Genomic DNA, 25,815 nt, shown 5'->3' with positions numbered 1-25,815 from the left:
TAACTAGTTAATAGGTGCGGGCAGATCGCGATTCTGCCCGCGCCTATTACGGGCACATGTCAGCTGTTCAAAACAGCTGACATGTCCCGGCTTTGATGCGGGCTCACCGCGGAGCCCTGCATCAAAGCAGGGGATCTGACCTCGGACGTACTATCCCGTCCGAGGTCAGATAGGGGTTAAACAATATGCACACGTTTGGGGACGTTATTTTTTTTTTTTCATCAATATATTATTTTGGGCTAAAAATAATTTTTGCGATTGGGTTTCATTAAAAAAAGTCTAATATTTGGCTTTTACATACTTTTGTTTCCTTACAAATTGTTACCTGTAGAGCGAGTTAATTAAGAATCCATCAGTAGTCTCATTGTGTCAGGAGAGTTTGTAACTTTTTCTGTGCTTCTCAGCTTATTAAAGGGAACCTGTCACCAGGTTAGGCCGATATAAGATACGGCCATCACCTTTCAGGGCTGATATATAGTATTCTATAATGCTGTATATCTGCCCCTAACCCGACCTGCAAGAACAGAAAAATAACTTTTACTATACTCACCTGCGGGGCGGTCCGGTCCGATGGGTGTCAATGGTTTTAGTCCGGCGCCTTCCCTTCTTATAATCACCGCCCTCCTGCTTGCTTTCTGAGGATGACGTGACCCTCATCATCCACAAAGGTGATGGCCGCATCTTATATCGGCCAAAACTGCGGGCACAGACCACATCAAAGTTGAGCTGGACTTTGATGTGGTTATAATCCTGAGAAACTCCAAGACAGATAAGTCTTACCAACTCTCCAGTCAGAACAACCAAAACTGTAGCCAGCAAAAAGCCGAAAAGACAAAAAAAAGTGAAACGCAATTGCAAAAAAAATTGTATTTTTAAATCCAAAAATTACATATATGGGTAAAAAATGACACATGTAGGAAAATGTATAATAAAGCAAAATGCAAAAGTAGCAGTACATCTGCATATTAAATATACATTGAATGATGGTGTAAAATGGGAAGTAACTACCTCTTAACAGCCACCACTCTTGAGAACAGCAGTAACTGACCCGGAGCCGCCCCTGTGACTGAGACCTGAACGCTGCCGGGGGGATATAGTTTTTCTCCTGGCAGCTTTTGGCTACGTACGGGTGGCGGGCAGGTTAGTAACACTAATAACCTGCAGATTAATAGCATTTTTTTTGGTGACCGGTTCACTTTAATGTGTACCTATCATTTGAAAAACTTTTTATGCATTATAATTGCTATATACACTGCCGTTCAAAAGTTTAGGGTCACCCAGACAATTTTGTGTTTTCTCTCTTGAAATGTAATGACAGGCAGCCCTAATGCCCTGGTATAACCTGAGGCATGAGTAGAAAGTGCTGAAAATATAGCACATATGATTAACACACTTCAGATAAGATCATTGCAGTCAGTGTAGGGGAGAGGAGCAGCACAACTGAGTTTAGCTGTATCACCATTACAAACCCTTCTATCTGCTCTCCTAATCTCTGCTGTACTGCCCCTTCCCTAGTAGTACCTGTCCAAACATGAGAGCTTAAAGGTGCCAGTAACTTCACTTTTGTGTGTTGTGGTCATGTCAAATTGTGTCCGCTCTGCAGTGAGAGTAGAGCAGGCTATTATTGCATTTCGCACAGCAGAAGCCTGTTCTGAGCTATTGTGGGTTCTTGTTCTTTTCTTTTTCTCCTGTGTGTAGCTGCGTGCTTATGGTTGGACTAGATTGTGGCCCGATTCTAACATATAACAGCCCGCGTAGCATATAACAGCCCGCGTAGCATATAACAGCCCGCATAGCATATAACAGCCCGCGTAGCATATAGCAGCCCGCGTAGCATATAGCAGCCCGCGTAGCATATAGCAGCCCGCGTAGCATATAGCAGCCCGCGTAGCATATAGCAGCCCGCGTAGCATATAGGAGCCCGCGTAGCATATAGGAGCCCGCGTAGCATATAGAAGCCCGCGTAGCATATAACAGCCCGCGTAGCATATAGGAGCCCGCGTAGCATATAGCAGCCCGCGTAGCATATAGCATATATATAGGGATTTCCGTTACAGACAAACAGACGGAAATAGACCTTAGACAATTATATATATAGATGATACAGGGGGAGAAGTCTCTAGTGAAAATACTGTAAGATTTTTAGACAGTAAGCACACACAAAAGACTCTTGATGAATCCACTGGCACCCCACCCTCCCCCACACCCAAGCAAAGGAATGGCTCAGAGACTAAAGTAACAGGATCCCCAATGCACCCCTCAGGAAAAAGCTCTGACAGTCCCTTTCACTAGAATTGTTACCTTTTTCACCCCAAATACCAGCAAAAGTAAAAAAGTGGTGTTCTTTAGGAGTGTGACTTATAGGCAGTACAATATCAAGATTCAATATCGACTAAGGGTACGTTCACATTTGCGGTTTGCGCCGCAGCATCGCCGCCGCAACAAAACGCATGCGTCGTGCGGCCCTATCTTTAACATTGGCATGGGGCCGCATGTGCATGCGTTGTGTTGCGTTTTACACCGCATGCGGCGTTAGGGCGCACCTGTCTGGGCGCGGCAAACGCAACATGTTGGATTTTTTGTGCGGCGCCGACCTTTTAAAAAACGCATGCGTCGTGCGGCCCTATCTTTAACATTGGCGCCGCATGGGGCCGCATGTGCATGCGTTTTGCTGCGTTTTTGTTTGCGTTGTGCGTTGCGGCGACGACGCTGCGGCGCACAACGCAAATGTGAACTTAGACTTATTCATTGATTGCGAGCTATTTATACAATATAAGGGACAAATGGAAATGTGCATCCCTTACATCCTTAAAGATACAAATACAGCAATGTCTGGGGCACAGGCCGTGAGCGGAGTTAGTGACTCCCTGACACTGCTCTCCTGTGTGCCTACCCCAAACTGTCAGTGTGCTGAATGCCTGAGGACGGTGCTGGGCTGCCACAGGCATTCAGCAATGTCTGTTTGGGAAAAAAAACAAAACTTCACCCCTTCAGGAAGGCTAGGGATGGCGCCTTAGGTGGGTGTCTACTCTACATACTTTCGGACCTGCACCCACATGCTGAGGTTTGGTGTTCCAAACATACCCATGTTAAAGCCAGGAGTAGTAGACACTAACTTTCCCAAAAGGAGTCCAGGGCTCGTCCCCATCACATCGGGTACATTGTGCTGATGAAGCTAAGGAATATTAAACTCCATGACATGCTAGTATTCACAAACTGAGTGACCGGTTCCCTTTTAAATCTAGATCCCCATAAATATCTTCATGGAACGAGGCCTTTTTTTTTTTTTTTTAAATCTTTTGTTGTGTTTAATCATAAGCGTTTATAGTGTTGTTGTGCTTTTTGTTTTGTTTCTGTTTTTACTAACTCCAAAATGAGCAGACCTAACAGATCAATAGCTTTTTTTTTTTATCCCTTTCATTTTGCATTTTCTATGAAAGCCTGGAAAACACTTTATTTTCCTTTCCATTTCACGTATGCCAAATATAATTCTGCCGTTACTAAGTTTGTAGCCTACCACCCACTGCTGCAGCTGAGAAATTATTTCTGTTTTTTTGATGTCGAAGAGCTAGAATGTAATCTTTGACTCTCTCGAGCTGCAGTCAGTGACTGTAATAACAACAAATGAATTGCTTCCATTAAAACCATGTTGGATTTCTATTCTGGTGTGTTGGCTTTTGGTGTAAATTCTGCTGAATTGTTAGCTATAAATGTAGATTCACAGATTGGGTCCGTATCCTCTTTTTATCGAATAGGGATAAACATCCTAGAGTGACCGTAGACAACCTGCTGCAATCCAGCACCACAAAAAACGTAATCAAAACTGGATCTTTATTAGATAATCACTATAAATAATAGGGAAAATAAACATTTAATAGTTTGCTCATTTCAGACTGCAGTCCATTTAAAAAAATAAATAAATCTCGCCACATAGCGCAATAGTTTTTTATTCAACAAAGTAGAAATCTGTTTTCGGCAAAGCGTCTTATCAGCCGTTTGAGGACATTGATTTTCTGGGGTCTGTCTTGCACTAATGAGGGTCTGTGTGGCCGGTCACTAGTGATGTCCTAGCAGCAGGAAATGGACATTTTGACATTTTCCCTGGACGGCTGTGCATTATTATAAATGTGCTGCTCTTTATCTGAAGCAGACAGGCATTAGTTGTTCTCTGCAATCAATCTGGCGTTATTTAAGAATGTGTTTCTTCTCTAGTGTCTGCAGTCAATGTGTCAATCATTTTGATGATGTTTAAAGGTTCTGTCATATCGAGTCGCAGATACTTAAAGTTCTCTGAAAATCCACTTTTGGAGCCTGAGATAGAATGTATCATTCCTACTTTTTCATTTAAAGAGCCCCATTTACTTACGGTACATAAACATCATTTATTTTATAGGAATGAGCTTACGTGACATGTTTGGGATTTTTAATGTTTCATTATATTTAAAGGGAAACTTTAGTAAAACCGCTATAGGTGTATAAATGTTTAAGGAAATGTTGGAGGGTATGGCGGCTCTCCTGACATAATGGGAAAGTAATAGTTCCTCTGAGATTGCTCTCAGAAATTTAGCAATAAATTGACCACTGGGCGTTACTTTTCCCCTGCTGGGCACCTCTATTCAATCTGTCACAGTTGGCACAGATTGGGGCGGACACATACCCTCAATGTTAATTGTATTCATACATTTTTAGGAGGCATAGCAGAGGACCTGCAAAATGTAGAATATTAGGCAAAGAAGGCAATTGTTATTCATCGGTAATATAATTGCCTTGTGGCAATGGAAGCCTATATCAGTTGGCTTCCTAGCTCTGCTCCACAATGACCACCATGTGGCAATGGAAGCCTATATCAGTTGGCTTCCCAGCTCTGCTCCACAATGGCCACCGAGTGGCAATGGAAGCCTATATCAGTTGGCTTCCCAGTTCTGCTCCACAATGACCACCATGTGGCAATGGAAGCCTATATCAGTTGGCTTCCCAGCTCTGCTCCACAATGGCCACAGTGGCAATGGAAGCCTATATCAGTTGGCTTCCCAGCTCTGCTCCATAATGGCCACATTGGCAATGGAAGCCTATATCAGTTGGCTTCCCAGTTCTGCTCCACAATGACCACCATGTGGCAATGGAAGCCTATATCAGTTGGCTTCCCAGCTCTGCTCCACAATGACCACCATGTGGCAATGGAAGCCTATATCAGTTGGCTTCCCAGCTCTGCTCCACAATGGCCTCCGAGTGGCAATGAAAGCCTATATCAGTTGGCTTCCCAGCTCGGCTCCACAATGGCCACAGTGGCAATGGAAGCCTATATCAGTTGGCTTCCCAGCTCTGCCCCACAATGACCACCATGTGGCAATGGAAGCCTAGATCAGTTGGCTTCCCAGCTCTGCTCCACAATGGCCACCGAGTGGCAATGGAAGCCTAGATTAGTTGGCTTCCTAGCTCTGCTCCACAATGGCCACCGAGTGGCAATGGAAGCCTATATCAGTTGGCTTCCTAGCTCTGCTCCACAATGACCACCATGTGGCAATGGAAGCCTATATCAGTTGGCTTCCCAGCTCTGCTCCACAATGGCCACCGAGTGGCAATGGAAGCCTATATCAGTTGGCTTCCCAGTTCTGCTCCACAATGACCACCATGTGGCAATGGAAGCCTATATCAGTTGGCTTCCCAGCTCTGCTCCACAATGACCACCATGTGGCAATGGAAGCCTATATCAGTTGGCTTCCCAGCTCTGCTCCACAATGGCCTCCGAGTGGCAATGAAAACCTATATCAGTTTGCTTCCCAGCTCGGCTCCACAATGGCCACAGTGGCAATGGAAGCCTATATCAGTTGGCTTCCCAGCTCTGCTCCATAATGGCCACATTGGCAATGGAAGCCTATATCAGTTGGCTTCCCAGTTCTGCTCCACAATGACCACCATGTGGCAATGGAAGCCTATATCAGTTGGCTTCCCAGCTCTGCTCCACAATGACCACCATGTGGCAATGGAAGCCTATATCAGTTGGCTTCCCAGCTCTGCTCCACAATGGCCTCCGAGTGGCAATGAAAGCCTATATCAGTTGGCTTCCCAGCTCGGCTCCACAATGGCCACAGTGGCAATGGAAGCCTATATCAGTTGGCTTCCCAGCTCTGCTCCTTAATGGCCACATTGGCAATGGAAGCCTAGATCAGTTGGCATCCTAGCTCTGCTCCACAATGGCCACCGAGTGGCAATGGAAGCCTATATCAGTTGGCTTCCTAGCTCTGCTCCACAATGACCACCATGTGGCAATGGAAGCCTATATCAGTTGGCTTCCCAGCTCTGCTCCACAATGGCCACCGAGTGGCAATGGAAGCCTAGATCAGTTGGCTTCCTAGCTCTGCTCCACAATGGCCACCGAGTGGCAATGGAAGCCTATATCAGTTGGCTTCCTAGCTCTGCTCCACAATGACCACCATGTGGCAATGGAAGCCTATATCAGTTGGCTTCCCAGCTCTGCTCCACAATGGCCACCGAGTGGCAATGGAAGCCTATATCAGTTGGCTTCCCAGTTCTGCTCCACAATGACCACCATGTGGCAATGGAAGCCTATATCAGTTGGCTTCCCAGCTCTGCTCCACAATGACCACCATGTGGCAATGGAAGCCTATATCAGTTGGCTTCCCAGCTCTGCTCCACAATGGCCTCCGAGTGGCAATGAAAACCTATATCAGTTGGCTTCCCAGCTCGGCTCCACAATGGCCACAGTGGCAATGGAAGCCTATATCAGTTGGCTTCCCAGCTCTGCTCCATAATGGCCACATTGGCAATGGAAGCCTATATCAGTTGGCTTCCCAGCTCTGCTCCACAATGGCCACCGAGTGGCAATGGAAGCCTAGATCAGTTGGCTTCCTAGCTCTGCTCCACAATGGCCACCGAGTGGCAATGGAAGCCTATATCAGTTGGCTTCCTAGCTCTGCTCCACAATGACCACCATGTGGCAATGGAAGCCTATATCAGTTGGCTTCCCAGCTCTGCTCCACAATGGCCACCGAGTGGCAATGGAAGCCTATATCAGTTGGCTTCCTAGCTCTGCTCCACAATGGCCACCGAGTGGCAATGGAAGCCTATATCAGTTGGCTTCCCAGTTCTGCTCCACAATGACCACCATGTGGCAATGGAAGCCTATATCAGTTGGCTTCCCAGCTCTGCTCCACAATGACCACCATGTGGCAATGGAAGCCTATATCAGTTGGCTTCCCAGCTCTGTTCCACAATGACCACCATGTGGCAATGGAAGCCTATATCACTTGGCTTCCCAGCTCTGCTCCACAATGGCCTCCGAGTGGCAATGAAAGCCTATATCAGTTGGCTTCCCAGCTCGGCTCCACAATGGCCACAGTGGCAATGGAAGCCTATATCACTTGGCTTCCCAGCTCGGCTCCACAATGGCCACAGTGGCAATGGAAACCTAGATCAGTTGGCTTCCCAGCTCGGCTCCACAATGGCCTCCGAGTGGCAATGGAAGCCTATATCAGTTGGCTTCCCAGCTCGGCTCCACAATGGCCTCCGAGTGGCAATGAAAGCCTATATCAGTTGGCTTCCCAGCTCGGCTCCACAATGGCCACAGTGGCAATGGAAGCCTCTATCACTTGGCTTCCCAGCTCGGCTCCACAATGGCCACCGAGTGGCAATGGAAGCCTATATCAGTTGGCTTCCCAGTTCTGCTCCACAATGACCACCATGTGGCAATGGAAGCCTATATCAGTTGGCTTCCCAGCTCTGCTCCACAATGACCACCATGTGGCAATGGAAGCCTATATCAGTTGGCTTCCCAGCTCTGCTCCACAATGGCCTCCGAGTGGCAATGAAAACCTATATCAGTTGGCTTCCCAGCTCGGCTCCACAATGGCCACAGTGGCAATGGAAGCCTATATCAGTTGGCTTCCCAGCTCTGCTCCATAATGGCCACATTGGCAATGGAAGCCTATATCAGTTGGCTTCCCAGCTCTGCTCCACAATGGCCACCGAGTGGCAATGGAAGCCTAGATCAGTTGGCTTCCTAGCTCTGCTCCACAATGGCCACCGAGTGGCAATGGAAGCCTATATCAGTTGGCTTCCCAGTTCTGCTCCACAATGACCACCATGTGGCAATGGAAGCCTATATCAGTTGGCTTCCCAGCTCTGCTCCACAATGACCACCATGTGGCAATGGAAGCCTATATCAGTTGGCTTCCCAGCTCTGTTCCACAATGACCACCATGTGGCAATGGAAGCCTATATCACTTGGCTTCCCAGCTCTGCTCCACAATGGCCTCCGAGTGGCAATGAAAGCCTATATCAGTTGGCTTCCCAGCTCGGCTCCACAATGGCCACAGTGGCAATGGAAGCCTATATCACTTGGCTTCCCAGCTCGGCTCCACAATGGCCACAGTGGCAATGGAAACCTAGATCAGTTGGCTTCCCAGCTCGGCTCCACAATTGCCTCCGAGTGGCAATGGAAGCCTATATCAGTTGGCTTCCCAGCTCGGCTCCACAATGGCCTCCGAGTGGCAATGAAAGCCTATATCAGTTGGCTTCCCAGCTCGGCTCCACAATGGCCACAGTGGCAATGGAAGCCTATATCACTTGGCTTCCCAGCTCGGCTCCACAATGGCCTCCGAGTGGCAATGGAAACCTATATCACTTGGCTTCCCAGCTCTGCTCCATAATGGCCACAGTGGCAATGGAAACCTATATCAGTTGGCTTCCCAGCTCTGCTCCACAATGACCACAGTGGCAATGGAAGCCTAGATCAGTTGGCTTCCCAGCTCGGCTCCACAATGTATCATTTGGTTTGGCTGCTGACCCGTGTCTCCCTATTCTTTATTCTGCAGATCATTGTGTTCGTACTGGCTTCTATATACAGGCACAAGCCCACCTGGCAGATTAGGGCTTACATGCTGTAATGTGAGTGGTGCTATATAAGCACATCCTGCGAATCTGCTCCCTATTGGAGATAATATAGCAGGCAGTGGGGATGCTACTTTATTGTATGAAATGGAATATAGAAAGCCCTTTCTATGCCTCTGTATGATGGACGCAATAAGGAGATGCAGATGGGCAATGCTCCTCTATGGGTGCCCTATTCTGGCTTTTGTACATCACAGTCTTCGCAGACATGATTGCTATAATATGACAGCTTGAAATAGATCTGTCACTGCAGATATAATGGTAATTAATCTGAAATGATGGAGAGCTGTTGAATATTATGTAATGTGATAGATCTGATACAAGTAGCTGCTCTTTTGACTAGCATGCATGAACTGTGCGATTGAATGGCTTCTTCTGTCTGATCCACAGTGCCACATTGATTATGTATGAGAGAAGGAGCTGCTATTGCACCCCGCTGGATTTTAATTCTGCATGAGCTCCTGCGCCCTTCCTAGGGGTCTATGGCGGCTTGTTCTTCACAATTACTTTTAGCGAAATTGCGCATATAATTAATAGGTTCTTTTAATGCCTGTTCTAGGAGGCCTCGTAGATTGCAGCCGAGCTGCCAATGATCACAATGTATTAAAAATGTATTTACCTCGCTGGTTATATTCCATTCCGTTCATAACTCCACGTAGCCATGAAACATATTTTCAGGCGCTCTTCATCCGTTAACGCTGTTTTCTTTGATCTTTGTGGTTTACCAATAAAATACTGAGTTTGAACTGTGGCAGGGAGGATATAATTCTGCAAATATAAGGTCCCTGACAACCAGTACAAGCTCTGTAAGCAGTGGTTGTTGTCATTGGAAATTTCACATATGTAGGACTTAAATCCAAAGTTAAAGTCTTGCACCCAAGAGACAGATCTCAAAGTTATGAGGGAATGCGCCTAATCCTTACCTATATTTACAATGGGTACATCTCGGTGTATGACACTCATGCTTGCCCCAATAATGCTCAGCAATGCTTTCGCCCCTGTTGTGACACAATTCACAGGGCTGTCCTGGCAACATTCCCGATTCTGCCAGCTCCCTCGCTGAATTCGGAACGTTGCCAGGACATCTACCATGTTTTACATGTTTTCATTCTTGCAGAATCCGGAACGTTGCCAGGACGTCTACCATGTTTTCATCCTGGCAGAATCCGGAACGTTGCCAGGACGTCTACCGTGTTTTACATGTTTTCATCCTGGCAGAATCCGGAACGTTGCCAGGACGTCTACCATGCTTTCATCCTGGCAGAATCCGGAATGTTGCCGGGATGTCTACCATGTTTTACATGTTTTCATCCTGGCAGAATCCGGAACGTTGCCAGGACGTCTACCATGTTTTACATGTTTTCATCCTGGCAGAATCCGGAACGTTGCCAGGACGTCTACCGTGTTTTACATGTTTTCATCCTGGCAGAATCCGGAACGTTGCCGGGATGTCTACCATGTTTTACATGTTTTCTTGGGCTACAAAATATGTGGCCTTCCATTTTGGATCCACCATGTACTGTAAATGAGATTAGTTGAGGTCTGGCTCCCAGCACCCTTGCAGACCACAGTACTTGCTCCTTTGGACTGAGTTGCTGTAGTACCGTACAACCACAAGAATGGAGCTTGGCTTGACAAACCATGAAGAAGACCTGTCCCTCACTGGCGCACATGGCCTCCTTCAGTTAGCCGAAGAGTGGATGGAGTCAGGCCCTCAGCAATCTGATAATAATGACCTATGCTAAAGATAAACCAGCAAGACTTAAGAAAAAACTGCAGGAGGAAGCTCAGTACAGTTCATTTTCACAGTCTCATAGACAATGAATGGGGGAGGGTAATGCAGATTCTCAAATTCTCTCCAGTCTTGGAGCAAGAGCAACTCTTTAAAGGGAGTGTGTCTCCAAGTTTTTTCTTTGTAATCTGAGAGCAGCATAATGCAGGGGCCGAGACCCAGATTCCAGCAATGTGTCACTTACTGGGCTGCTTGCTGTAGTTTTGGTAAAATCACTGTTTTCTATGCTGCAGACCTAGCAGGCCTCTGAATGCTATCTCAGCTCTGTATAACTCCATTAACACCACTAATTGACAGCTTTTTGTATGCATAGGCAGAAATCTGCTAAACCGTGGAGGGGACCAGGAAGCACAAAGAAAGAGGACTACATGGCACAACACAACTAGTCCTCTGTTGATAATCTCCTGCTGATAAAAGTGATGTTATTGAAACTAACACACACGGGACTGCATGTGGCACATCACTGGAATCAGAGTCTCAGCCTCTACATCAGACCTGGGCAAGATGCGGCCCGCGGGCCGCATCCGGCCCGCCTGACGGTTGTAAACACGCGCCGCCCCAGGCACCGCTCGGCTCCCCTTCCCTTGCCGCCCGCCGCCCCAGGCACCGCTCGGCTCCCCTTCCCTTGCCGCCCGCCGCCCCAGGCACCGCTCGGCTCCCCTTCCCTTGCCGCCCGAGGCACCGCTCGGCTCCCCTTCCCTTGCCGCCCCAGGCACCGCTCGGCTCCCCTTCCCTTGCCGCCCGAGGCACCGCTCGGCTCCCCTTCCCTTCAGCCACGCCTGCGCCTGTGCGCCCTGCATTCAAACTCCTGTCCGCTGAGAGGCGCTGACCGCCGCTGGCACTTCCGCATCAGGGAAGCGCCAGCAGCAGGTGACGTCCCTCAGTGTGACACATGCTGCTGCTCTGCTCCGTTGCGCCGGTGTTCTGTGTGGCACTGCAGCGCTGTACTGAGGTCACTTGTGGAGTCGGACGGTGCCGGTGGTCGGTGGTAAGGGCTCTGGGTTATCTGCTCCTCAGTACTTGCGCACTGGGTCATCTGCTCCGCTGTACTTGGGCTCTGGGTTATCTGCTCCTCAGTACTTGTGCTCTGGGTTATCTGCTCCTCTGTACTTGTGCTCTGGGTTATCTGCTCCTCTGTACTTGTGCTCTGAGTTATCTGCTCCTCTGTACTTGTGCTCTGGGTTATCTGCTCCTCTGTACTTGTGCTCTGGGTTATCTGCTCCTCTGTACTTGTGCTCTGAGTTATCTGCTCCTCTGTACTTGTGCTCTGGGTTATCTGCTCCTCTGTACTTGTGCTCTGAGTTATCTGCTCCTCTGTACTTGTGCTCTGGGTTATCTGCTCCTCTGTACTTGTGCTCTGGGTTATCTGCTCCTCTGTACTTGTGCTCTGAGTTATCTGCTCCTCTGTACTTGTGCTCTGGGTTATCTGCTCCTCTGTACTTGTGCTCTGAGTTATCTGCTCCTCTGTACTTGTGCTCTGGGTTATCTGCTCCTCTGTACTTGTGCTCTGAGTTATCTGCTCCTCTGTACTTGTGCTCTGGGTTATCTGCTCCTCTGTACTTGTGCTCTGAGTTATCTGCTCCTCTGTACTTGTGCTCTGGGTTATCTGCTCCTCTGTACTTGTGCTCTGGGTTATCTGCTCCTCTGTACTTGTGCTCTGGGTTATCTGCTCCTCTGTACTTGTGCTCTGGGTTATTATCTGCTCCTCTATACTTGTGCACTGAGTTATCTGCTCCTCTGTACTTGTGCTCTGGGTTATCTGCTCCTCTGTACTTGTGCTCTGGGTTATCTGCTCCTCTGTACTTGTGCTCTGAGTTATCTGCTCCTCTGTACTTGTGCTCTGGGTTATCTGCTCCTCTGTACTTGTGCTCTGGGTTATTATCTGCTCCTCTATACTTGTGCACTGGGTTATTATCTGCACTAATGAAATCTGGACATTATGGGGCCTGGATAATCTCTGCATTGTTTAACATACTGTTTGTTCATGAAAATATAGCATATGTATACTACAGTATTGGGTAAAAATTAGTTAATTATATTAGTCCGGCCCTCTAAAACCATCCAAATTTCTCATGCGGCCCCATGGCAAAATTAATTGCCCACCCCTGCTCTACATTATGCTGCTCTCAGATTAAATAGCTAACACCTGTTGACAGATTTTCTTTAAAATGCCCTTACACTAGGTCTTTGTTCATTTTCAGACTACACTTAGGTTGTCTCTTTTAAAGGGGCTGTCAAGTCTAAAACCATAACTCTACAGTCTCTCTATGTAACTGCAGAGTTGTGAGTCCTCACACTGTGAGAATTGTGCAGTGTCAGCGCCAAGAACGGCGGTGATGTAACAGCAAGTATGGTGATATACATACTCCCAGCCACATTCCCACTAGACTGTTTTCAACCTCCCTCAATATACTTGAATTGAGTGAGGCTGCGCCCATCTAGTGGGAATGTGGCCGGGAGTACGTACAGTACAGACCTAAAGTTTGGACACACCTTCTCATTTAAAGATTTTTCTGTATTTTCATGACTACGAAAATTGTACATTTACACTGAAGGCATCAAAACTATGAATTAACACATGTGGAATTACATACTTAATTTCAGTTGTTTCACACTTTTTTGTTATGTCTTATATTCTAGGTTCTTCAAAGTAGCCACCTTTTGCTTTGATGACTTCTTTGCACAATCTTGGCATTCTCTTGATGAGCTTCAAAAGGTAGTCACCGGGAATGGTTTTCACTTCACAGGTGTGCCCTGTCTGGTTTAATAAGTGGGATTTCTTGCCTTATAAATGGGGTTGGGACCATCAGTTGTGTTGTGCAGAAGTCTGATGGATACACAGCTGATAGTCCTACTGAATAGACTGCTTTTTTCTTGCCATAATACAAATTCTAAGTAAAGAAAAATGAGTGGTCATCATCACTTTAAGAAATGAAGGTCAGTCAGTCCAAAAAATTGGGAAAACTTTGAAAGTGTCCCCAAGTGCAGTGGCAAAAAGCATGAAGCGCTACAAAGAAACTGGCTCACATGAGGACCGCCCCAGGAAAGGAAGACCAAGAGTCACCTCTGCTTCTGAGGATAAGTTTATCCGAGTCACCAGCCTCAGAAATCGCAGGTTAACAGCAGCTCAGATTAGAGACCAGGTCAATGCCACACAGAGGTCTAGCAGCAGACACATCTCTACAATAACTGTTAAGAGGAGACTTTCTGCAGCAGGCCTTCATGGTAAAATAGCTGCTAGGAAACCACTGCTAAGGACAGGCACCAAGCAGAAGTGGGTGTTGGTTGTTCTCTTCCTGAGACCATGTCGGTCATCCTCTAGCAGCTTTTTTAACATGTTTAAATTAAAAGTTTTTTTTATTTTATTCCGGAGCTGGAGCCCTTTTCTATTTTTACAACAAGCAGGAGAGACTTGTTTGGGCTAAAGAACACAAGGATTGGACATTAGACCAGTGGAAATCTGTGCTTTGGTCTGAGTCCAAATTTGAGATCTTTGGTTCCAACCACCGTGTCTTTGTGCGATGCAGAAAAGGTGAACGGATGGACTCTACATGCCTGACTCCCACCGTGCAGCATGAGGAGGATATGTGATGGTGTGGGGTGCACTGTTAGGGATTTATTAACAATTGAAGGCATACTGAACCAGCATGGCTACCACAGCATCTTGCAGCGGCATGCTATTCCATCCGGTTTGCGTTTAGTTGGACCATCATTTATTTTTCAACAGGACAATGACCCGAAACACACCTCCAGGCTGTGTAAGGGCTATTTGACCAAGAAGGAGAGTGATGGGGTGTTACGCCAGATGACCTGGCCTCCACAGTCACCAGACCTGAACCCAATCGAGATGGTTTGGGGTGAGCTGGTCCGCAGAGTGAAGGCAAAAGGGCCAACAAGTGCTAAGCATTTCTGGGATCTCCTTCAAGATTGTTGGAAGACCATTCCCGGTGACTACCTCTTGAAGCTCATCAAGAGAATGCCAAGAGTGTGCAAAGCAGTCATCAAAGAAAAAGGTGGCTACTTTAAAGACCCTAGAATATAAGACATAATTTCAGTTGTTTCACACATGTGTTAATTCATAGTTTTGATGCCTTGAGTGTGAATGTATAATTTTCATAGTCATGAAAGTACAGAAGAATCTTTAAATGAGAAGGTGTGTCCAAATTTTTGGTCTGTACTGTATATCGCATACTTGCATGACAACCGTTCCTGGTGCCGACTCTAGAGAATCCTCACAGCCTTCAGTGAGCACAATGTGAGAATTCACAAGTCTGCAGTCACATAGACCTGACAACCCCTTTAAGGAGAGCCAGTACTTAACCCACATGGCCTCACTCGCATTGCACCCAGCCAGCAAACATCTGTACAGTGCTCTTCTCTGAGTGACCAGGAACTCCATAGGGAATGATTGGAGCAGTGGTGCAGCGAGTGCACTGCTGCTACATTATAACCAGACACCGACCAAAATGGGCTCAGACTCCACGACTCTGGCTCCACAGTCCTGGCAGGGCAGTAGAGTCGGTAAGCCAAACCTCCGACTCCTGAATTTCCATGACTCTGGCTCCACCAAAATGGGCTCCGACTCCACGACTCCGACTCCACAGACCTGATTATAACTGGGATTAACGTTCCCCATTGTAATCAGTACAAGTCCCAGCAGTTGAACCCATTTAAGGAGGATCAGTGCTTCCCCCACAAGGGATTTACTAAATCGTAGTGCACAGGACTGTTAGCTGTCATTGGGATGAGTCCGCAGAATGGCCACCACCACAGCTTGCCTGTTGCCCACCGAGGTCCTAAATAGTATAGTAGTATAGCTCATGAAAAGTTAATTGCAGACATATGGTCACATAGCACCTGAATAGTTACGGCTTTAATCATGATGTGACTTTGGGCCTCCGTAACGTTTTTATTTTTCCAAGTACTAAGCACATTTACTAAGGGATGTCGCAGGGCATTTCAATCCCTTCCTGACCTATCAGTTTAATGTCGCATTTCACCATGTGCAATCAGGAAATATAAAATGTATTTTAATAATTTGTTCATGTGATTGCATTGTCTGTGAGTCAGCATCTAATCATAGGAGATGGTTGTAGTGTACCTGTAAAGCGTCCTAACGGCCCATTTCTTGTGATTCATTTTGCGCTGCGATGCTGGAAAAGGGACTTGTGAAGGCTCAGGAGTTTTACTTTTTCTTCTCGCAGCTTTTTTTTTTTGCAAGTTCTTGCGTAAATCAGATCTGTCCATGCCATTAATTCTGCGAGCTAGAGATGAATGGGATGCCCTTCAGCACAACAGCTCAGTCGCAAGTTGTACTGCTGTGCTGGGCAGACACTTTCAGGATTTAAAGACCCTCAGACACCTAATCTGCTATTGATTTTACAATGACTTGTGCATTTCAGATCAGCGGAACTTGGGGATGTCCATGCGAGTAGAACGCTCGACACTGGATCAAGTAAAAAAACGATTTGAGGTAAATAAGAAGAAAATGGAAGAAAAACAAAAGGATTACGACTTTGAGGAGAGAATGAAAGAACTGCGGGAGGAGGTGAGCATCTAGACCACGTCTCAAATTGCTTGAAACTGAGCTTAAAGACGCACTAAATCTACAAATGAATAGTAAACGTAATCAACAAGTATAGTTGCCTTCTATGATTTAGGGTTATACAGACAATGCTGCAGACTGTCAATCTCCCCGCAGCATTAATCACCCCACACCACCTCTTAAAACAGGACATCATCACGTGGTGGCGCTGCGTTCACTTACCACAGTTTCTTTCACCAGTGCCCTCAGATGACCTGCCAAATCAATTACCGTGAAAGAAGAAGGTAGACATAATCACAGCACCACACCATAGCGTTCTGTCACTGCCCAAAAACATTGTCATCACTCTCCCCTACTTCTATCACCACCCTCTTCCTCATGACTATCTGTTTCAGGATGGTGACAGAAGATATGGGGCAGTTCTATGCTCGCTTTTCCCTGCTTCCTTCGCTGTCTTTAGGCAGTGACATCATCCGGTTCGGTCATGAAAGATGCTGGGGTATTTGAACCCAGCGCCACCCCTCCTGATGAAGATCTATGTCAGGGTGGTGACGGAATCTGTGGGGGGGGGGCAGTTCTATGCTCACTTTTTAGTAATGGACAAACCGGAACAGTAAAGTTCGGAGTCCATACCAAACACCCAGTGTTCGGGCACAGACCCTGAACACTGACTTCTCCAGGTAGTCAGTGTTGCTATTCGTGTTCAGCACCCCGAACATCAGGTGTTTCCCACACTGTCATCTGCATGACAGCACGAGAAACACCGGTGACTGATCAACGATAAGATTCATTACCGCCAGTCAGAGAGCTGCGGTTCCCACGCTTTCAGATAACAGCGTGAGCCAGCACCAGCACATGTGACTGGAGGTAAAAAGTTTACATCCGGTCATAGGCATCTGATCATGAGAGAGTACTACTCCAATCAGCCTACGCCTGGTGTTGTTGAAAACGGCGAAAGCAGGGGCTGCTGGGAGTATTCATCAGATGGCGCCTGTGTGCTGTAAGTAAATTATGGAAAAAAAAATGGCGTGGGGTCTCTTCTATTTTTGATAACCAGCCCTGGAAAAACTGACAGCTGCGCCCTGCAACCCTCATCTGTGAGCTTTATCATGGCTGGTTATCAGGAATAGAAGGGTCCACAAGCAGTTTTTTTTTTTTTATTATTATTATTATTTAAACAAATAATTTAAAAAATGGTGTAGGGTCCCTCCTCATTTTTGACAGCGAACTAGAGATGGACGAACCCGAACAGTAAAGTTCTAACACCTACTGTTCAGGCAAGGACACCGAACACGAACTTCACCAGGAAATCCGTGTTACTGCTTGGGTTGGCAGCCCGAACACCGGGTGTTTGTCGCCCTGTTATGTGCATGACAGTGCGGCAAACACTGCTTCTTATCAGCGGTGAATTCATCCCCACCTGTCAGAGAGCCGAGGTTCCCACGCTGTCAAAAGACTGCGCAAGTGCTCAGCTGTGATCGGAGGTATAAAGTTTACCTCCGGTCACTGGTGTCAGCTGATGGGACTACTGATCCCATCATCCAACACCTGCAGCCGCTAAATAACAGTGAGAGCAGGAGCGGTAGATGGGAGTATTCATCAGCCGCTCCTGCGCTGTAAATAGGTAATAAAAAAAAAACCCAGCGTGGGTTCCCCTGTATTCTTTGTAACCAGCCAGGCAAAACTCACAGCTGGGGGCTGCAACCCTCAACTGTCAGCGTTGGCAAGGCTAGTTATCAAGAATAGAGGGGTCTGTCCATCGCCGTAATGCATGTCTGGGGGAAAAACCGTTTTCAACCTGGACGGTGCCAAGATGCGACCATCCAGGCTGACAACCATTGGTGACTGAACTGCTGCGAGCGCAGCGTCAGTGACTAACGGTGACGTCACCGAGGCTGCGTTCCCAGCCGGGCTGAACTGTTGTGACCTCAGTGACTTCCCAGCTAGCACCCTGAGAGTTTTTGCAGCCGTGGCGCAGTAATCCCGCGTCTGTGCCCTGCACTCGCACTATAGTCCGTATTTTATCCGCTCTTCCATGGGCAGTGTATTCATCCTTCTTCTGAGCAGGTGCTGGCGAGTCACCGCTACTGCGCAGTGTACACCATGTGCCCCATGTAGCCTCCAGTTTATCTCAAGTTTGGAAGTTACATCCATACAAGGGATATGGGGATAACATCCCAATTAATGAGGATCTGACTGCTGGGACACACCGTGATCCCAAGAACCACGGTAAGTCGTTTGTGATCGTATCTGCTCCATTCATTCTACACCCATAAGAGTGAATGGAGGGGCCGTGCACCTGATCAACCACCATTCCATTCACTATGGCTGTGGGAAAACTTCCAGGTTTGAGAATAAAGTGCCATACACCACTGTGGCATATGGGATTTGGGCCACCTCTGATCTACATGGTGTTTTAAAAGCCTCTTATAAATTGACGTATTTGGTTCGCCTTTGGAAAAGAATGCATCAGTCTATAAGATGGTTAGACAAGGGTGTTTCATTTATTTATTTATTATTTTGTGTATAAAAAAGCCTTCAGTGTTGCCCCCAAGCTGCTGTTTTACTTTGCTCAAAGTTCTTTAACAAGGTGTACAAGATTGGGGGAAAGTTTTGTGCTCTCTGCAAACATTTACGTAGCTTTTGATTTTATTTTTTATCCCACCTTTTTCATGTGCAGCGGTGAATTAGGAACTTTTTTAAATACCGTACTTTATTTACTTCCTTGTCTAAATAGATTTTCTCGAATCTAGATGTGTGGTGTTCGGTTGATGGCAGCGACGTTTTTGGAATAACATCTTTTAGAATTTGTTTGTCTTGACATTACATTTTAAAAAAGAAAAGATAATGGTGATATTGCTCTTTCGCTATTGATTATAAAGTGGTGTAACCGGTATCATCTTCTTTTAAATCCAGGAGGAAAAAGCACGAGCTTATAAAAAAGAAAAGCAAAGGGAGAAAAAGAGGAAGGCAGAGGAAGATTTGGGTTTTGAAGAAGATGATGAAATGGCTGCCGTCATGGGTTTCTCAGGGTTTGGCTCCTCCAAAAAGAGTCACTGATTTGAACTTGAAAGCAGCAGTCTAGTCACCGAGCAGATGATGTTTTCTCTGCCACTGTTTTTTTTATATATAAGAAGAGCTTTATGTATAAAATATTTTTTTTCACCATAATCTAATATGCCTCAAGTAGTCAATGCTCGGTGCAGAGGATTACGGGACTCCTAACGATCTAGCAAACCGTTGTGCTAGCCAAAACTGTGAATCGATTCCCCAACTCTTATTTACTTACTAGCCACATAATCACTTCTTAATCATATGAGCTGATAATCTCACATCTAAACAGCGATTTATACCTGCTTGTCTCTGCACGGTGGCAGAGTTTAAAAAAAAAAAAAAAAAAAAACGAGCCTTAACTTCGTAGTATAAATGTCAATTTTTTTGGATGGGTGCTGTCATTCTTACCTCTTCTCTACATGGAGTCAAAGATTTTCCGCAGTGGATCCTGGGGCCATCACTAAATGGCTACCACCAATGTAATGAAATTGTCTTATAACAAGTCACTGATCCTCGAATGTGAGTGTCCCAGTCACCTTTATCAATGGAGTGCTGGCCCTTTGGTGTAAAATTCATTAATGGGAAGGTGGCCCCTCATGTATGAGTTACTCTCCACAATGATGACCATGACTTCTCTGTGGTCTCTGTAATACCCAGATATTTCAATGAAGAGTGGCTGATATCCTGGATCAGGTTATTCTTGGGGTGGTGAGCGCCCCCACAGCCGGACCCCATCAATCTGTCTCCAATAACCATTTTCTCAGTGCATTACCTGGAGAGCATTTTCATCTCTAAATGTAAAAAGGTGATAAGGTGTAATGTGGGTTGTCCCACATGGATTTTCTCTCTAAATTTAGGGAATATTTTAAAATTGAAAGAAAATATCAGTCGTCAGTATAAACATACACTGTTCTATTTTTTTTTCTTCTGTTTCTCCAACACCTGCAGTGAGTAACATTCCATCTACCCTTGTGACTGATACAGCCAGTCGCTTGTTTCAGCAATGATGCCTCTTTGTACATCATGGGAGTGCAGAGGCAAGTGATTGGCTGCAGTGGTCACTTGGGTAGATGGTACTATATATATGTATATTTTCATCTAAAATAATTGAGAACACAAGATCTGAGACCTGACAGTTACAAAATGATTAAGCCAATTTGATTGCAATTTATTAAAAGGCTTGTTTTTCACTTTAGCATACATTTTCACGTACTTTGATTTAACAAATTGTAGTAAAGAGGATGTGCCACTTGCTAAAAAGTCTTAAACACTTATTAAGAATCCCTGAGCTCCCCTGATTCTGCAACTTTTTTCCCCGTTTTGTGCTGCTTCCCTCCATTGTAGAGATATTTACATTTATTGTTTTTGGAGAGCCATATGTGAAACCTCTACTTGTAGTGCAGCTTGATGTTTCTTCAAACTTTTCAGTGGATGGCTACTATGCTGTTACACTTCCCTCCCAGATGTTGCCAATTAGAGCTCGCCAACTCGTCCAGGAGTCTCAGAGACTACATAGCTGTGATTGAGGAGTGAATGTGCACACTCTCAGGGAAAACTGAAAAAACACCTATTTGTTCTAGAAGCAGAGACTTCACATATTGTGCTCCAACAGCAATAAAAGCGAATATTTCTTCAATAGAGAGACACCGTGCAAAACAGCAGCAGAATTTTAGGGAAGTTCGGGTATTTTTTTCTCAAAGTATTTAATTTTATTTTATTTTTGAGCAAGTGACAGATCCTCTTTAACACTCGAAGTCCCAGAGAGGGGTCATTTAACATTTCTACCTTTTGGAGCTCAAAATTTCTGGGACTTCCAGTGTTGAGAGTATGTATTAGATTCAAAAAAATGTGACTGCTTAGGCCTCTTTCACACTTCCGTCTTTTAGCTCCCGTTGAAATCCGTCGATTTTTGAAAAAACAGGATCCAGCAAATTTTTCTGCTGGATCCTGTTTTTTCCCATAGACTTGTATTTGCGATGGATTGTAACGGATGGCCATCCGTTTCATCCGTCGTGCACTGGATCCGCCGGAAAATCGCTGTCCGTCGGGCGGAGAAAACGTTCAGAGGAACGTTTTTTTCTGCACGTCGGAAAATCGCTCAATGGCGGGTCCTGCGCTGCCCGTCGTTGGCTATAATGGAAGCCTATGGGCGCAGGATCCGTCGCTGACTGTCAAAAGCAGGAATCCAGCGATGTGTTCAGTCTCTTGAAACTGAGCATGAGTGGAAAAATTTCCAGTCAGGGAAATTATCTCTTGCTCTCTCTCTCTTTTTACTATTGATGCTGCCTATGCAGCATCAATAGTAACAAGATATAATGTTAAAAATAAAAAATTGCAATATTCTCACCTTCCGGCGTCCCGCGCAGCGTTACCGATGTTCGCGATGCTCCCGGCAGCTAGTGTTCCCAGTAATGCATTGCGAAATGACCCGATGACGCAGCGGTCTCGCGAGACCGCTATGTCCGAGGTCATTGCACGCAAGGCATTACTGGGAACGCCAGCTGCTGGGAGCATCGTGAGCATCGGTAACGCTGCGCGGGACGCCGGAAGGTGAGAATATTGCAATTTTTTTATTATTATTATTTTTAACCTGGGTTTTGTTGTGTATGCGTTTTTGCAGCGGAAAACCGCTACGAAGACGCATACACAACAGGTGCACATAGCCTTGACGGGTCCGTCAGAAAAACGGGCCCAGTGCACCCGTTTTTTACAATCTGCACAGGATCCGTCATTTCAACATTTTGACGGATCCTATGCAGATTCTAAAAACGGAAGTGTGAAAGAGGCCTTACTTTCAAAACCAGTGCAACCCCTGTGGCCGTGTTCGGTGTTGCAACTTCTCGTTTTTAAGTGAATAAGCTTTAATAAATGTTTCAGTCTTTGGTGACAGCAGCCATTGTTTTCTCATCGCATACAGCCTAAGGCCACATTCACATGTTCAGTATTTGGTCAGTATTTTACCTCAGTATTTGTAAGCCAAAACCAGGAGTGGGTGATAATACAGAAGTGTATATGTTTCTATTATACTTTTCCTCTAATTGTTCCTCTCCTGATTTTGGCTTACAAATACTGATGCAAAATACTGACCATGTGAACTTGGCCTAATAGTTTCTTACCTAGCAACAAAATCAAAGTATGTGAAGCTATATTATGCTGAAGTGTAAAATTCCATAGCCTCAAATGACTCGGGAATGTATCATCTTAAGATGAGTTATTGATTAAATCAGGTTTTTGTGGTTGTTTCTTAAAAAAAAAAAATGTTGGATTTTTTTTCATACCACAATCTGTATTAAAAATAAAAAATAGAAATGTTGCCGTTTTCCTACTGGCCACTGGGGCTATTATACACATACTTCACGTTTTGCTATAGAAGACTTTTGAGAAGTCTCATTGTCATTACAGTAGGGATTACAATGACTGATAACACGTCTATACACTCCTATCATAATAGGCCATGTCACAGCTGACTCTGCTCCCCTTTCCTTCACAATGACTGTTGCACACGCTCATTAGATGCTTCAATTAAAAAGATGGCATCTGAGTCAATCTATTGCTGCGTAAACCTGATTTAAACAAGGGGTCATGTTTGATGCTTTATTCCCTTGCGTTAGGATCCCGATATATTGATTCCAGCTATTTCCACAACCTAAAGCTCTGCTTAATATAAAGAAACAATGTCGTTAGTTACAAAACTTCTGGCCTTTCTGTATAGGGTAAGCGAATAATGCTGGTGTATGGGCTGCTGTTCTTCAAGCTGGCACATGTTCTCTAATACCAGCTGCTTAATGGTTTTGCTGGTAAACAAGATCTGGAGGACAGTCAAAACCATTGAAGGGCTTAATAAGTGTATTTAAATTTTATTTTATTTTTTCCTTTTTAATAAAACTTTTATGATAAATATGATTTTCTTCTGGTTACCTCAACAGTAGTGTTAAGCACATACCGGTGGTGCATCTGATTCATTTTTATATTTTTTTTTTTAGCCTTTTTATATGTAAAAAATCTCTTTTCCGCTTTTTTTTTTTTTTTTTTTCTTCTACTGATTTTTAAAATGAGAAGAAAAGCAAAACCAACCTTAAATTAGTTGGAAATGACCCGTGTCTTTGGCATCCATGCCCCCACAAACACACTTTAAAATAAATTCATTGCCACTGTCACGCCTGCTGAATTTCATTATTGCCATCTATTGTAAGGAGTCCAGAGCGCGGCATTATTTTTTTTTTTTATGGGAAACAATTTTCCCTTCCCCCCCGCCATGTAAATCTCCACCACAGTCCATAATATTTGTCAGTGCTTGCTTCAATGGCCCCGCTCCGGGTACATTCTCTGTTGATAAACACTAATAAAATCGAGTTCCGACTATTTTGCTAATGAGCTATGATGGCAATTCGCCTATGACATAGGCCAATAATTCTTTCCCTCCTGTAGAGTATGTCAGCATGAAGCACCTAGGCGGAAAATTAAATTTTTTTTTCTATTCTTTCTTTGCTAGTGTTTATAGTTTCTACACTTTGAGACTTTGTTAGTCATTTAAATTAACCAGGTGGCTCCGTAGTAGTGGTAGATGACTTTTTTTTTTTTTTGTTGGTGTGTTTTTTATATAGTCTTTGTATTGTTTTATATATACATTTTTGCAAATAAATTTTGAATCTTGAATTTTTATTTTAACAAAAGGTTCATAGATGTAATTTGGTAAACAAAGTCTATGGGGTAAATTAATGCGGTTGTTGGACAAGGACCACAAGATGGAAGACTTCTTTGACCATAAGTCATCATCAGTCATCTGACCCCGGTGCAGGAAAGTTTAAAGGGAACCAGAGGGTAATGCATGCTGCCAAAGCCATGGGCAGTATGTCGGCCGCTAGTTGTACGTCATGTATGTTTGAAGCTGCCCTCTGCACTAGGACCTCCTCTTTAAAGGGGTATAAGTAGGTGTAATAGTATTAGGAAATGCCTCCAATTAGAAATGTTGTATAGTTTTTCTGATTCACTGTCTTTCTCTTTATGTGTAGGCATTGCAGGAGCTTAGGTATCCATGGTTACAACCGCTGATATAGTGACAGCTAGTTGCTAGTGGTTGTAACCAAGGCTACCTAAGATCCTGTAATGCCTGCACATGAGGAAAGAGACGTGGCAAATCAGAAAAACTATACTACATTTCTAATTGGTGGTATCTGCAAATATTATTATTTTTACATCTACTACATATTGGGATAGCATCTTCGAGATGGGGAATACTCCTGTAAGTCAGAACTCCATCCCAGGATATACTACGACTTCACTATAGACATCGTACCTTACTCCTTAACGCTGAATATGTACATAATTAGTGCTTGTTAATATACAATAAAACATACCATATTGATGGGACACGTTCTGCCTTTGTGCACCTGCAAAATAGCGATTCTACAGTTTAACCCCTTAGATGCTGTTGTCAACAGTGTTATATATGTTGATAGAAAATGGCAGGCCCTCTTACAACCCCCCTCCTATCCCTGTAGACCTGATTGTGGGGGGGGGATGTGTTGTCAATTCACACAAAAATGAAACAAATTAGAAGATATGTGTGTGTGTGTGTGTGTGTGTATATATATATATATATATATATATATATATATATATATATATATATATATATATTAGGAAATAGACTTATCAAATAGTATGCCTGTGTATACAGATAGTATGGCAAGGCTCCTGTAACTGTAATGCCAAATATTAAATTAAAATAGATAATTAGATCCACATAAATAGATCAATATATCTGAAATGAATCCTTATAAATCAGTCACCACGTACACATATGGCCATAACTTATCTTATGCATATCAAAGGGAATGTATGCTGTGCAACATAACCCCGGTATAAGGAAAACGATGGCAATATAATGAAAAGCAAGGTCCCATATACTTGTATAAGATCTAAATTTATGTCCGCATGCAGCAATGATACATGTAGTGTATATATACTAACATGCAAGTGCTAATGGATCATAAAATACTGTGCATATAACTAATCCCTATGTGGGAAAACACAGAAGAGCTCTTAATCAGATATTGACAATGAAAACCTAGAACTACAGGTATACAATGCGTACCGAATAGGGGGAGTATATACCTGAGCCTGTGGCATAAGGCCATATGACTTGATACATCCATGCTATGCGTTCACCCTGACCACCATTACCCTGATGGCCACCACTCCAGGGTAATCATCAAGAGCCGGGCAAGGCACCAGAATTGGCACATCTCATGTGATGAGCCAATTCTGAGGTTGCTTCGGGCTTGTATTTTTAGGCTGGCAAGGGCATAATAACCAGGGACCGTCCCAGTCTGATCATATAAGCCCGCAGCTGTCTGCTTTAGTTTGGCTGGTTATCAAAAATAACCCCACATTGTTTTTTTTTATAATTACCGTATATACTAGAGTATAAGCTGACCCGAGTATAAGCCAACCCCCTAATTTTGCCACAAAAAAAAACTGGGAACACTTAATGACTCGAGTATAAGCCTAG

The 25,815-nt window shown here is 44.8% G+C and overlaps 1 protein-coding gene across 1 annotated transcript in view; it reads left to right on the top strand.

The window, feature by feature from the left end:
• ZMAT2 (zinc finger matrin-type 2) overlaps positions 1-19,690 on the top strand; it is a 43,855-nt gene extending 24,165 nt beyond the window's left edge. The window contains exons 5-6 of the mRNA XM_069763759.1: positions 16,105-16,250; positions 19,164-19,690. Of these exons, the coding sequence (XP_069619860.1) occupies positions 16,105-16,250; positions 19,164-19,307 (290 nt within the window). The 3' untranslated portion in view covers positions 19,308-19,690. The remainder of the gene's footprint in view (positions 1-16,104; positions 16,251-19,163) is intronic.
• The last annotated feature ends 6,125 nt before the right edge of the window (positions 19,691-25,815 follow it).

Source organism: Ranitomeya imitator, chromosome 4 (genome assembly GCF_032444005.1).
Source record: "Ranitomeya imitator isolate aRanImi1 chromosome 4, aRanImi1.pri, whole genome shotgun sequence".
Lineage (NCBI taxonomy): Eukaryota > Metazoa > Chordata > Amphibia > Anura > Dendrobatidae > Ranitomeya > Ranitomeya imitator.
This window is presented reverse-complemented; position numbering and strand designations above follow the sequence as displayed.